This window comes from Mirounga angustirostris, unplaced genomic scaffold, assembly GCF_029215605.1.
Source record: "Mirounga angustirostris isolate CCGP_5_RB_7025 unplaced genomic scaffold, mMirAng1.0.hap1 SCAF_6, whole genome shotgun sequence".
In the NCBI taxonomy this organism is placed as follows: domain Eukaryota; kingdom Metazoa; phylum Chordata; class Mammalia; order Carnivora; family Phocidae; genus Mirounga; species Mirounga angustirostris.
The window spans coordinates 82169016-82184000 of NW_026991714.1; the positions used below are offsets into that span (position 1 = coordinate 82169016).

Here is a 14985-nt window from a genome sequence, read left to right on the forward strand (position 1 = left end):
AACTTCTTAGTTTGAGGTAGTTACAAAGACCATATAAATGTAATTATCGGCATTTTCTTGATTAGATGGAAAATACTTTAAATGATTGTCATTAGTGGAACATTATAACTCTTAAGGAAATGTCAAAGCTCTTTCTTGTTTCTACCTTTCCCCGGCCTCTTTGAAGGATGAGTGCTAATATAAGGCAAGGATAGTCAACTTCAGAGATTATGGTTCTTAAAGTATGGTCCAAGGACCTCTGGGGGCTCCCAGGACCCCTTTCAGGGAGGTTGTAAGGGCAAAACTATTTTCATAACAATGCTTAGATATTATTTACCTTTTTTACTGTGTTGACATTTTCACTGATGGTACAAAAACAGTGGTAGGTAAAACTGCTGGCGCCTTAAGACAAATCAAATCAGTAGTTTTTTTATTCTTTGCCACCGTACACTCAGGTAAAAAAAAAAAAAGAGCTAGTTTTTGTTTTATTCATTTACCTTCTAAAAGTTTTTCTAACTTTTTAAAAATACTTTAGGTCGGAGCTATTGTGGAAGTGAAGAATCTTGATGGTGCATATCAGGAAGCTGTTATCAATAAGTTAACAGATGCAAGTTGGTACACTGTAGGTAAGGGAATAAATCTTTTAAAAATGTATTTTCAAAGAATACAAATCAAAATTTCCTTGATTCAGTTCCTCCCCTAATGCCATAGATGTTATTACTGTTAATATATTTTGTTTTTGTTTTGCTGTTAATGTTTTTTTAATCTTTCCAGGTCTTAAAAATTTTTATTTCCTAAGTATGTACATAAAGTATAATTTGAAATTAGTGTATATATTATACAGTTGAATTTGTAGCTTTTTTCACTTCAAAATATATCTTAAAGAAATTTTTTCTATCTTAACTATTTTTAAATGTACATTTCAGTGGTGTTAACTGTATTCATGTTGTTGTGCAACAGAGAAGTTTCTTTTAATTATAGTAGTATGTTTCATATTTGTTGTACCATAATTTATTTTCTTTTACTGATGGTGTTGCCAATTTTCTTGCCATTACAATAAATGCTGGATTGAATGTCTTGTACATGTACATTATTCTTGTCTTTTCCTGGTGTATGTGTACACTGAGGACCAGGCATAGTGAAGTGAAATGTACTTTAAAACTTAGGTAGTGAAAACTGCCTTTCTAGAAGAGGGTATTCATTTACACTTCAATGGACAGTGTGTGAGTGCACTCATTTTCCCAGCCCAGGTAAAAGTTGATTTTAGTAATCTGTAAAAATGTTTGCCCATCTGGGTACAAAGTAGTATCTCAGTTTTGTTTTAATACTCCCCTCCTGTGATTAAGTGAGATTGAACATTTTTTTCATTTGTTTATTGAAAGGAACATCATTTCATTTATATTTTCTCTCTTTCAAATTACCATCTTTTTATTTATTTATTTATTTATTTATTTTTAAGATTTATTTATTTGAGAGAGAGAACAAGCAGTGGGGAGGGGCAGAGGGAGGAGGGGAGAGAGAGAGAGAGAGAAGCCGACTCTCTGCTGAGTAGGAAGCCCGATGTGGGGCTCCATCCTGAGCTGAAGGCAGACACTTAGCCAGCTGAGCCCCCCAGGCGCCCCTCCATCTTTTTTATTTTTTAAAGACTTACTTGTTTTAGAGAGAGAAAGGGCTCACATGCGTGAGTGGGGGGAGGGGCAGAAGGAGAGAATTTTAAAGCAGACTCCCTGGTGAGTGCAGAGCCTGGCATGGGGCTTGATCTTAAGATCCATGAGATCATGACCTGAGCTGAAACCAGGAGTTGGAGGCTTAACTGACTGAGCCACCCAGGCGCCCCTTTTGAATTACCATCTTATAGTGTCTTCCCAGTCTCCCCCTTGTCCTGTTGGGTTGGTTACATTTTCTTATTTTTAGGACGAGATCTTTGTATATTCTGAATATTAACCCCTGGCTACCTTAGTTGCAAGTATTTTTCTCCTATTTACTTTTATTTTCACTATCAATTTTCATATTGTCACTTTTTCCTGTGGTCACCTTTTCCTTTGTAGTTTTAGTTTTGAATCTTGTTTTAAGGGGCTTCCTTCCATCAGTGTTATAAATTTATTTTCCATTGTATTCTTCAGTTTATAGTTTTATTTTTGCTTTGCAAATAGCTGTTTATTTCATCTACAGTTTATTTTTTATTTTTTGGACATTCTGAAATGTCATATTTTCCCCCCAATTAATAGCCAATTATCCTGGTATTATTTATTGAATGGGAATAATTCTTACTCTATAATGACCTCATAGGTGAGCGTAAACACCTAGTTAAAATGTCTTTGATGTTGTCAAAATTTGATGGACCTTTGAAATAGTATAGATGAGTTTTCTCTATATTTTTGTGGGGTGAGGAAAAACTTGGTGAAGAGAGGGGAAATTTTAATTTGAGACAGGAAAATTTGACTTTATGTAGGTGACAAGACTGTGAGCATGTTCTGTGCAGTAAGTCTAGATGGTAATTGTGTATGGTAGTCAGTCTCATAAATGTGGCATTTTTTTCGTTGAATATTTTAGTTACAACATTAAAACATTGTACTAAAAGTTATTTATCCAGTCTCACATGAAATTTCACTTAATATATAAGAACCTAATTTCGTTACTTAGGTAAAAACTGCTATTTCTAAAATCAAAGCCTGGTAACTTTATTTAGAATAGATGTATTTTTTCCCCATGATTTGCGAGGAATGTTAAGTATATGCTATAAAATTACAGTATAAAATATACATATATTCTGTGTACGCATAAACTTACAGTAAATTTGCTGGAACATTTTAGTACTTTAAATAAGTAGTTTTCAGTGGGGAGCACTTGGCAGTGTCCGGAGACATTCTGGTTGTCGTGAATGCGGAGCCACTGGTGGCATCCGGTGGCTAGCAGCCAGGGAAGCTGCTGACTGTCCTGTCGTGTTCAGGATAGCCCTTCGCGACAAAGAATGATCTGCCCCCAAATGCTAGTAGTGCTCAGGTTTAGAAACCCTGCTTTAAATAGTAAAAGCAGAGTAACTTTTTAGGGGCAGTCTGAATAAATACATTTGTATTCTTTTTGTTTTCTCGGTAAATCTGTCAGTATTTACCAGTTGGAAAACTTGCCTTTCCTTTACCATGTTGAGAAGGGTTAATTAGCATTTAAATTATTTCTTCCTAAAATGCTAACTTCTTATTTTTTTTGGTGTGTTCTGGGTCAGGGAAGATGTTTTCATTTCAGGTATATTATTTCCTTATTGCTAGAAACTGGAAAGCATATTCTGTATTTGGAGTTGTCAGTTAGAAAACATAAAATCTGAACTGAATTTCAAATGTAATCTTCTGAAACACTGGTTCTGTTTGCACTCAGAAAATTAAATGATAATTTATATCATCGTGTTAATCTTTGAAAAATCCTTCAGTAGTTTCCAATTTTACCTCCTGTCCTAGTTTTTGATGATGGAGATGAGAAGACACTGAGACGATCTTCACTGTGCCTGAAAGGAGAGAGGCATTTTGCTGAAAGTGAAGTAAGTAATCATTTAATGAATGACTGTGTCTTCATATTTTGTATTAGGGGGAGCATATTTTTCTTACTCAACTCAAGCAACTTACTTGTTAATCAGGAAAATTCATTAATACCATTATCGTGTAATCTGTGAACCCTGTTTTTAAGGCCTTGTGTTTGAGTACCAGGTGATATATCCTTTTTTTTTTCTAAGAATATTTTAGCATTTGTCCACAATGAAAATTCAATGATCTTGCTTAACTGTTATCTTTAGGCAACTTTTATGTAGACTCTAATTTTAAATAATTGTAGAAAAGAGATGTTCCATTTATAATCCACTTGAACCCCCTCATCATGAAAGGATCCGTAGCTACTGTAAGCAGTCCCTAACAACCTCTACTACTACTACTGCTTCTGCTGCTGCTGGCTGACATTATTATAGCCCCTCCTCAAAGATGCCTTGCCTGACTGCCCTTTCTTCACTAGTCCCTGCCATCCTTTTAATCCTTCTAGGTTGACCGAGGTTTCTTCATAGCTTGTGTCATTCTCTGACATCAGGATATGTATGTGCTTAGTTATTTGTCTGCCTCCCTCCCTAGAATGTGTCACAAGGGTGGGGATTTTATATGTTTTCTTCACCACTCATTCCCAGTTCCTTGGACAGTGCCTGGCATAGAGTAGGAGCTGAATAAATGGTAGTCAGATGAATAAATGAAGTGCTTATATTTGCCAGGGACTTTGCTCACTGCTTTACGTACATCATCACATTCATAACACTATGAAGTAGATAGCATTATTATCTTCAATTTACAAATGGTGAAATTGATGGTCAGAGCTGGTTCTGAAACCAGTATTTTCTAGTACCAAAGCCATGCTCTAGAATTGAAAGGTGTTAAGTTAGTAAGAATGGAGGGGAGGGTTCACAAAGTTTTGTAAATCAGTAGCTTGCAATCCAGAATTTTAAAAATGGACGTATTGTTAAAGTGTTATATTCTATAATCCAGCCTATAAATATTAATTAATGCACACTGTGGCCAAACCATGATTACTTTTCTTCTTGTCACTATTTAGAACAGTGTTTCTTTGGGGATGTTTTTATATTATTTATTAAACTATTAAACTTTATTTTATGTTTTCTTGTTTTGAAAATACTTTCCTTGGGGCACCTGGGTGGCTCAGTCATTAAGCATCTGGGTCCTGGGATCAAGCCCCGCATCCGGCTCCCTGCTCCGCGGGAAGTCTGCTTCTCCCTCTCCCACTCCCCCTGCTTGTGTTCCCTCTCTCGCTGTGTCTGTCTCTGTCAAATAAATAAATAAGATCTTTAAAGTATATATATATATTTTTTTTTTTTCCTTTTCCCTTAAATAATTGAATTCCTAATCCAGTTCAGAATTTGGGACAGGTTCTGTGTATTATGATTCCAGCCTATTTTTTTCAGTCTCATATTGTAACATTTCCTTGGACTTATTTTTTCTCCCCCCCCCCCCTTTTTTTAAGTTTTTATTTAAGTAATCTCTGTGCCCAATGTGGGGCTTGAACTCAGAACCCACTATCAAGAGTCACATGCTCTTCTGATTGAGCCAGCCAGGTGCCCCATTTCCCTGTACTTCTGTCTTATAAGACTACTTCGTATTTTCAGATTATGATTCATATTCTTTTCTTGGTTTCTGCTCAGTACTGCTCCTCTTAATGTTCTCCATGAGGTCTTTCATGAGCTTTCTAACCAGATTTGATCCCTTATCCTTTGATCCTTTGGCACTTCTCTTATTCTTATTTGATGGTCTTTTTTTATTACTTTTCTTATTTTCCCTGTAAGATTTTAAACTGTTTTGGGGGTAATAGCCATCTTTTTGTCATTTTGATAGGCTCTTCTTTTCCCAGCAGTGTTTTCTATACAAAAGCCTTCAGTAAATATTTGTTGAATTAATTGTGAAGGTTTAAATATAGGAAATACAGCTTTAGAATTTGCAGTGAATTTGGCTTTTCACTGCAAATTCTAAAGCCAAAGTGATAAAGTAACAATTCTTTATAAGTTATGTAATTTTGTTTATGTTTATTTATTTAATCTCTACACCCAGTGTGGGGCTCAAAATCACAGCCCTGAGAGCAAGAGTTGCATGCTTTTCCGACTAAGCCAGCCAGGCGCCCCTAAGTTTATATAATTCTTAAAAATAATTTCATTTCCCTTAGAGTATGTGTACAGTTATAGTAGTCAGTGAGTGAATATGGGGGCTTTGAAGACTTGATTTTTCATGTGCTTAGTGAAGGCATGTGCCTTATTTATTTAATCCAGAGAAATATCTAAAATATCTAAAATACTTTTTTTTTTTATAGGAGAATTGTGTAGTTCATAAGACATTTGTAGTGTAAAGGCTGAAGCAATATGAGCAAGTAGTTCAGTGTATCCTTCTCATCTTCACGGTGGACCACTTTTACTGTGTAAAGGCTGAAGCAACATGAGCAAGTAGTTCAGTGTATCCTTCTCATCTTCACGGTGGACCACTTTTACTGTGTGTGTCTACATGTGTTAGATTCTATGTTTTGCTAGAGGGTACTTAGAATACTGGTGTATTGTTCCATATCCCATTCTCATAAGCCAGGTGTTATGTTAGGTACTGGAGACGCAAGGATAGGCCAAGTAGACATGGAATTTATCCTCGAGTAACTTACCATCTGTTGGAGGAGAAAAAGCATTAATCAAACAATCAAATATTTTAAGATTATAAATGTACTGAGTTCTGTGATAGCATGGCCAGGAGTGTATTTAATCTGCCATCTGTGTATTCCTTCCCTTTATTTGATATTTTTCATATTTTCAAAAAACATTTTTAATTTGTTGAAAAATTATTCAGAGCATTGTTATTATCAGTAATAACTTTGGTCTTTGAGCAAAAAGCCACTGGCAGTGTTTGGGGTCACTAATTCCATTAATAAGCTACATACTTAAAGACTTAAATTTAAAAGATTTCCGTAATAAGAGATCACAACAGCACTTCCGTCAGTCTGACGGCACTAACATCACTGATTCTAGCCCTAACCGGCTTAGTGAGTGTTGCCACTGCCCGGGGGTTGGGGCATTTCTGCAGAGCATATAATTCAGAAGTAGTTTCATCAGCTGGTATTTGCTGTGCATTTACTACGTGCAGTTGAAAACTCTAAAGAAAAGTTAGGTAAAATCTCAGCTCCATATTTCCTATAGCCCATTTAAGAAACAGGGACATAGGCATGTTTCCCCTAGGCCTATGGAATTTTCTTTTAGCTTCAGTATAGCTAGGAGTCTCTGCTTTTTGCTCTTTAGGTTTTGACGCAACACATTCTACCCTCCCCGCAGTCTTTTCTCTCACTTGAAATAAAGGTGCTCCTACCTTCCTGGGCATGGTTTGAGGCCAGGGACAGAGATACAGCTTCTTACTGTTCTCTTTATTACATAGGGAGAGAAATCGGAAATCCTGGATATTTTCTTTCCTGTAACTGGTGAATACCAGATGCTTAAAATAGAAATCACAGTACTTAATAGAAGTCTCTGCTTTTACAAGAGCAATCTTAATTTTAGGGGAGTGAGGCGGGGCGTTTAATCCTTCTGTTAGCTTGACCGAAAGTGAATCTAGATTAATTTATTTTCTCTGTTTACCAAATATAGTACTTTGAAATTTTTTGCTCTTGGGAAGCATAATTAGGAGTTAATGATAAGTGACTTTTTTTTAAAGATTCTACTTATTTGTTTGAGAGAGAGAGCAGAGTGAGAGAGAGAGAGAGCGCACGAGCAGGGGTGAGAAGCAGAGAGGGAGAGGGACAAATACACTCCCCGCTGAGTAGGGAGCCTGATGCGGGGCTCGATTCCAGAACCCCAGGATCGTGACCTAAGCCGAAGGCAGACACAACCGACTGAGCCACCCAGGCACCCCTGACAAGTGACTTCTAAAGAGGTTTTGTTTGGTATACTACTGTATTTGGACCAACTTTTGCCTCCAGATTTTTTTATTATTTATTTATTTATTAAAATTTTATTTATTTGAGAGAGTGAGTGAGGGAACAGAGGGTGGGGGAGAGAAAGAATCCTCAAGTAGACTCCCCGCAGAGTGTGGAGCTGGACACGGGGCTCGATCCCAGGACCCCGAGGTCATGACCTGAGCTGAAATCAGGATTCAGATGCTTAAGTGACTGAGCTACTTAGATGCCCCTCTTAATATCTTTTAAATGCCTGACTTAAGCTAGATTTGAAAGATTAGATTTTATGCCCTATAAAAAGTTAATATATTTTGTCTTCTGAAGGAATTGATCTTTATGTTTTATGGGTAGTACCTTTTACCTATATCAGTATTCTTTGTTGTTGGATACATAGATCTGTGTACCTCAGGTACATTTACCTATATTCTCAGAAGTTATGCAATCTAATAAGTTATGCAAGATTATTAATATGCTTCCCCTTTCACATTTTAGTTCATCATTGTTTCAACAAAATTATCTGTTTTAAAAATAAAAGTTTTAAATATTAACAGTTTATACTTAGATAGTCTGATTTTTTTTTTAAATCTAAATTGATATATACCCTTTCATATAACACCCTAGTTTGTAACTTTGAGAAGTCTTTATCCAAAGTAGTTTCTCACCCTCACTCCCATCCTGACAGTTTTTGTGGGGTCTTTAGTTCCCCTGGTATTCATGAAATTATCTGTAATAGCAGAGGTTCTGTTGGATGAAAGGAATAGCAACTGTGTGGAAGATCTTAAAAAGGCAGAAAAAGTAAGATTATCAAAATTGATATTCAGAGAATTCAGTTAGTTGGGATAGCGTCTTCAGATTGAGACCTTAACTTTATAGTTATATAAATCTTTTCAGGAAATAATGACAAGAAAAATCTAAGAAGTGTCTGATATTGAGAAATGAAGGGAATCATTCCAGGATCCCTTTTTCCTTCATTCTGCTTTTAACCAACACCAATTCCTCACCTGGAAATCATTATTTTAGGATGGGGTGAGGGAGAAAGGGTTTGACATGAACTGTCAGTTGACAACAAGACATGTTTATTTACCGATCATTATCTTCATACCAAGCACCGTATTGGATGCTGCAGATTAAAAAGGAAGGGAAAATTAAATTTAGAAAAGTCAATATTTACATATTTTTTAAAAAAGGTTTATTGCAGAAAATGTTTGCAGAGTAATAATATATCCTACCTAAAGCCTTTTTTCAAACAGTTGATGCTTTTTTTTGGATAATTTTGTTACCAAGAATTTTATATTATGGATTATGATTCCCTTTGAACAAAGAGAAATTTTATTTGCAGTTGGCTCCAATGCAGGTGCTAGGTCCTTACATATAAATTTCGTATCTCTCCAGTCTATTTTCTACTGAGCTGTGTTTTGTTTTGTATTTTAATCATTCTTAGAAGTCTTTCAGCCTTCAAATAGATAATGAAACCATGAGGAAAGAACAACTGAATTTCTTTTCACTCCCCCCCCCCAATAATGGGTTCATTCATCTTTATTCTAATATCTTTGAAATGACAGTTGTCTCTCTTTAGGAAAGTTGTATTTTAGTCTTCCTTGGGGCAGTTTTTAATCTTCAAATCTAAGCATATTCTTAAACTGATTTGGTTTAAAAGGGAAAAAGAACTTGCTACGTCGTAACTTTGATGGGTTTATGTTCTTACCCACAGACATTAGACCAGCTCCCACTCACCAACCCTGAACATTTTGGCACTCCTGTCATAGGGAAGAAAACAAATAGAGGAAGAAGATCTAATCATATGTAAGTCCATTTTCATAACTGTTAGTTGAACCTGAATTCATTTCTCCTTCTAGTATTGTTTTAAGAGTTACTAATTTGAAATTGTACTTTGCAAAATGCTAACTGGATCTCATAGTAATTTCAGACTCCTTGGCACAGGTGCTTGAGATTCTCCATGCTCAGCCAACCTTAACAGTTGTATATCTACCTCCCATTTCTCCCTACATGTATCTTGATGCTGTAGTCAGAATGGAACCAGTGAACGTTCGCTGAATACATCCTTTGTTTCCCTGATACCATGCTTTTATTCATGCTCTTTTTTTTCTTTCTCAGATCCACCCATACATGTCATTGTCCCACTCATTCAGTCACCAACAGAAATGCTCCCACCTTTATGTGAACTGTTTTGTCTCCCTACTCTTCCCTTGAAAACAGACCTGTTTTCTTTCCTCTGAACCCCTTAAATTCTTTGCATTTATCTAATGTCAAAAACAGTATTTCACCTGTTATTGTCATTGTAGTATTTGTTTTCTCTTCCTAATAATCTTAATCTCCTTGACAGAAACCGTCTTCCTTATTTTCATGTCCTACAGTTGTGACATATATTCTACCTATTTAACAAATTACTTTTAATGGGCCATGCTTAGGCTCCAGAAGGCTCTAAATTAAAAAGGATCACAGGATCATAGGGTCATCAGAGATAAAGAAACAATTTTCAAAGAGTTACAGAAAGAAAAATAATTTATTGCGAAGGACTGGGAGGCAGAATAGCATCAGACTTCTCCATTGTAATACTAGATGCTGGTAGCCAATAGAATGCACAGTGGAAGAATGAAAGTCTCTATTAAAAAGGTGGACTCAGTTACCTAATATAATGGAACATTGGGGGGAAATTAAAGATAATATGATAACAAATAGAGAAAAAATAGCAAAGGCATTAAGTAACTCACCCTGAAAATTACATCAGAAAGGAAAACATAGTAAGATGGAGGGAGGAGAGGAGGTGGCTTAAATATAAAATTAAGTCCTAGTAACAATAGGAATTCAACAGAATAATGTATACAATGTATAAATTAGTATAAGAGTATTATTTAGAGATAAGGTAGTAACTATCAAAGAAATAGCTGAAACAGTTAAAAACATAGTTGCCTCCATAGGAGGCAAAGAAAATGGGAAGGGGTGGGATTTTAATGTATTCCATTGGAGGTTATTTTAAAAACAATTTTGAACATTTCACTTGGATAAAATTGAAAAAAATTTTAACATGTCTAAGCCCAAATATTGTCAGAATGGCTGTTAAAAATAAATGTTGAGTTGAATTATTGACATCTTTAGTGTAAGTGAATGCTTTCATTCAGTATTTAGAATCACATATTAAATCTAATTGTGGCTGAGCTTTGAAGATAGAAATTGGGTAAGCGCTATCTCTCATATTGCTTACTTTTAGCCTTAGGGCAAATTCATGAAGATAGGTATTATTTTTACCCATATTAAAAACTGGGGGAATTGGGCTTAGGGACAGTAAGTAATCCAAGGAACACAGGAAGGAAAGGACAAGGACTTGAACTCACCCATGCTCTGTGGGCCTTTTCCCATTCAACTGATTGACTCTTATTTAGGTAGAGTAGTACTTCAGTTACTTTCTAAATTAGTTCTAACAGTAAATAAATAATGACTCCTTTGAGGGAGGAAATTAAAAGACTAATCCTTGCATTGAAAAAATATTTCATATTAATATTTTCCTACTATACTTGTGATTCAGACCATGCATTTTTTTTTAACTCTGAAATTTTTAGAAGATGTTTTTCAGTTAATTACTAAGTGAATAATTTCTCTCACTTGTGATTTAGCTTGCTGATGACTTGATTATCTTTAGGGTATTCAGGGTATAACAATTATTTACTCTTCTGCATATGACTTGTTCTATCCAGAAAGAAAAATAAATGAAAATGTATGATAGCATTATTCATATGAAGGAATCCTGTTGTGATTATTTGATGCTACTGTGATCTAATAATGTTATCAGTTTTTCCAGAGGGATATTTTATTGCCGTAGGATATTCACTGAAGCACTTACAAGATAAACCTTTTGCTGTCTCTTTGAAAATTAGTGATTTCAATTATGTATTAAAATTTTACCTACCATTGCTCATTAGAGTCTTCCATAGTTCTGTAGTCAACTTCTAATTATGATTGGTGATGTCAGAATAGTGAGGTGGGGTGTATTTAATGTAAAATTATTTCATTAGTGAAGATTTCTGCTTCTCTAGCTTTCGAAAGTGGCAGTGTGGCTTGATTGTTAAGAGTGTGAACTGTGGAGCCAGGTGGCCTGGGTGTGAATAACTCTCTCTGCCACTTCCTTGCTATATAACCCTGGGCAGATTACTTAGTCTTTATGCCTCAATTTTCTCATCTGTAAAATTGAGATAATAGTATAACCTATCTCTCAGAGTTGTTGCGAAGATTAAATGAATTCATATCCTTAAAGTATTTATATAGGAAACACTGTGTAAATACTAGATATGAAACATCATATATTGAATGCAAAAATTTTCATGAAATACCAGTATGTGACGTGACTTCATTCATAAAAATGTTTATATGTGAGTATATAAAAATTCTGCTTACAGTGTTTATGTCTGATAAGTGGAACTGTTTTGGGCTATACTATTTGAATTTTTTAGAACATTTCCATATTATGTTATATGCATATTGTAGGAAAAAGTTTTTGTATCTACCAAAAATTCTTTTTAAAAATATTGCATCTAACATTTAGACATGTTTTGTCTTTCTTCAACTGTCATCTACATGTGTAAAAATAAATTTAAAGTAAGATAATTTATAGATTATCACCTAGATTGATCTTCAAAAATGACCCAGAATTATGATGTATTAAAAAAACTGTAAGTTGAGGTCTCCCTTTTAGATGAGACTAAAGCGTGCATTTGTCACTGAGCAAGTTGATCTTTGCTTTCTAAAGACTACCGCAAACATTCTAAGTTAGTGATTTTCCTGTTGAGAATCTCTGTATAATGAAAGATTTGCTGTTGGGATTGTATAGCATATGTGCAAAGCAAGAAGGCAGATCAGAGGTTGAGAATTAACTATTGTAGGAAACGAAGCCCCTCTCATCTGTAATCTTGTTTTACTTGCTCTTCCTTCCCCCTCACTATGGTGGTCATTCTCATTGCCAAGAGATCTTAATATCATGGTATGTAGACACCACAGGCAAGTACCACAGTTGGAAATTCCCTTCTCCTTAATTACAGTTCCTCAAAGTTCTTTCACCCCTTTCTGAGTGATTTCCTACAACAAAGTCTTGGACCTGGACCTTACGGTTATTTATCTGACCTTCATTTCCTCTTCCATTACTCAACTAAAAAAGTCTTCATTTTGATTCTCTGATTGTCATTTAAAATTTAATTTTGTACAGAGATAAATAAGGTTATCTCTTCCCAGGATTCCCCAGACTCTATTGTTAATGAGTATATCACTACTTTTATTTTCTTTTAGCAACTGTTAATGCACATACCAGTTAATCTGCCTCCAGCTAGTCAAAAATTATTTTTGACACCTTCCTTCAATTGAGTTTTATTTATATTCTACCTTTAATTAGTAAATTCTAATATGTTGAAGTTATTTTCCTAAGATTATCATTCTCTTTTAATTTTTTAAAGAAAGTTACTGATCATTCAATGTATAAGTTGATTGAATTTTGCCCTTATAATTTAACCATCATATACAGATGTTTTGTTTGATTCTGCCTAAAGAATAGATTACCTGAAATTATAGAAACATTTGTGTACCCTCACCTCTCAAAAGTGTTTTCCAATAACCTGGCAAAAGTGTATATGCAGCTGCTACAGTAGAAATCAGTCTGCTTGCTGTTACTTTTTTTCTCCTTCAGAAAAAGAATAAAGCATAAGAAAGCTTATAATGGTTCTTGTTAGTGATTATTTGTGGGGAGGGATTTTACCTATTGACAGTACTAAGTTTATCCAGTAAAGTAGTGATGTGTACCTGGTGTTTTTAGGTCTGCAGATCTTTAAAAAATTTTTTTTCATTGAGATATAATTAACATAACAAAATTCACCCTTTTAAAGTGTATAGTGTGCAGTGTTTTTAGTGTATTCACAGATTATGTAACCAGTACCACTAATTCTAGAAGATTTTTTTTTATTGTTTGCTGTTTTATTTTGAGACGAGAATTTGATTCTAGTTTCCTTCTTGATTAAAAATTGGGGAAAAAATAAAACCCTTTTATTGGTAAGTATATACATGTCCATATTTCTAAGGAGCTGTACCTCGTTAGACTTTCTCATACTGACTAATACAGGTTTTTTAATTTAGTGTGCAAAATTTGAAACTGAGTTACTTGCCTGAAATTATAAGGATGATTGAAGTCAGTTTCCTGTTTGCATCTTGTCATTTGCTGTTCTTTGGCACACGTCTTGTCTAAAGTTCTTCCTACTTAGTTTACAATTAATTTACAATTAATAGTGATGTGCAGTCCCCTTAAATAATTAGCTATTAGTCTGTGGTGGTAAACATTCCCGAGTAGTTAGCTTTGTTTCCAGTGGCAGCATCAGATGTTATGTCACAAACAGTGCATTATTTTGTTCTGGCTCTGTAAACAAATACCACCTTACCACTGAAGCAGCAACGCTGTCAGAGGGGAATAAAACCAAGCAGGTTCTCTGCTTGCTCTGTATTTGCTCCCTTAAAATGTTTTTTAAAATTATTGTTTATTATTTTTACATTTTATTTTTATTTATTTGAGAGAAAGTGCGTGAACACACAGCAGGGGGAGGGGCAGAGGGAGAAGGAGAAGCAGATTCCCCTGCTGAGCAGGGAGCCCAAAGTGGGGCTCGATCCCAAGACCCCGGGATCATGACCTGAGCCGAAGGCAGATGCTTCACCAACTGAGCCACACAGGCACCCCTTAAAATATTTTTGATGCTCATTTATTTTAGTTCACCAGTTTATTGAGTGTCTTGTGTAAATTATTTCTTGGCTAAATTCCTCCAAGAGGAAAAGTTAAAGGAGCCTTAGGTGTATATAGTGGTGTGGTTTTAACTGGTTGTGTACATTATATTGCTTGTATACATTTTGTGATTTCAGGAAAAATAAAATTAAAAATAACCATCGTAGAAAGAAATAAATCTATTCAGTTCATTTATTTACTCAACAAATATTTATTGAATATCTATGCTTGTGCCAAGCACTGTTCAGGTACTTGGGATATATCAGTGAATAAAACAGGCATTGATAAAATCTCTGCCCTTAGAGCTTATATTCTCTCATATAGGGGAGATGGGCAATAAAGAGAAAACGTAAGAAAGAACTAAGTAGATTATATAGTATGATGGATTTGTAAATGCTGTGGGTAAAGAATAAAAGTGACGAGAGATTGGGGCAGGCAGGTTGTAAATTTGAATGAGATGGTCAGGGTCACCTAACTGAAATGACATTTGAACAGAGACTTAGAGGAGTCAAAACATTTCCAGATGTCGAGGAGTAGAGCATTCCAAGCTGTTTGGCTGCAAAGGGGAGTTGAGAAACGAGGTGGCAGTAGCTGGTGGAGAAGGTGAGGTCAAGGGATTCTTTTTTTAAGTGGGAGAAATAATAGCATATTGATGGAAATAACAGTATGCTGATGGGACTCAATGTAGTAGAGGCAGAAAAATTGATACAGGAGAAATGAGTACTCTTGGAACAAAGTCTTCAGTTGCCAGGGTTAGGGTAGGGGGTGGACAGGAAATCTAG

General features: G+C 35.2%; 1 protein-coding gene across 5 annotated transcripts in view; it reads left to right on the forward strand.

The window, feature by feature from the left end:
• The window catches only part of ARID4B (AT-rich interaction domain 4B), a 145870-nt gene that overhangs the window by 67376 nt on the left and 63509 nt on the right, over window positions 1-14985 (forward strand). For all 5 annotated transcript variants that reach the window (XM_045877800.3, XM_064594604.1, XM_045877799.3 and 2 more), the window contains exons 5-7: window positions 515-605; window positions 3432-3511; window positions 9149-9240. In XM_045877800.3, the coding sequence (XP_045733756.1) occupies window positions 515-605; window positions 3432-3511; window positions 9149-9240 (263 nt within the window). The remainder of the gene's footprint in view (window positions 1-514; window positions 606-3431; window positions 3512-9148; window positions 9241-14985) is intronic.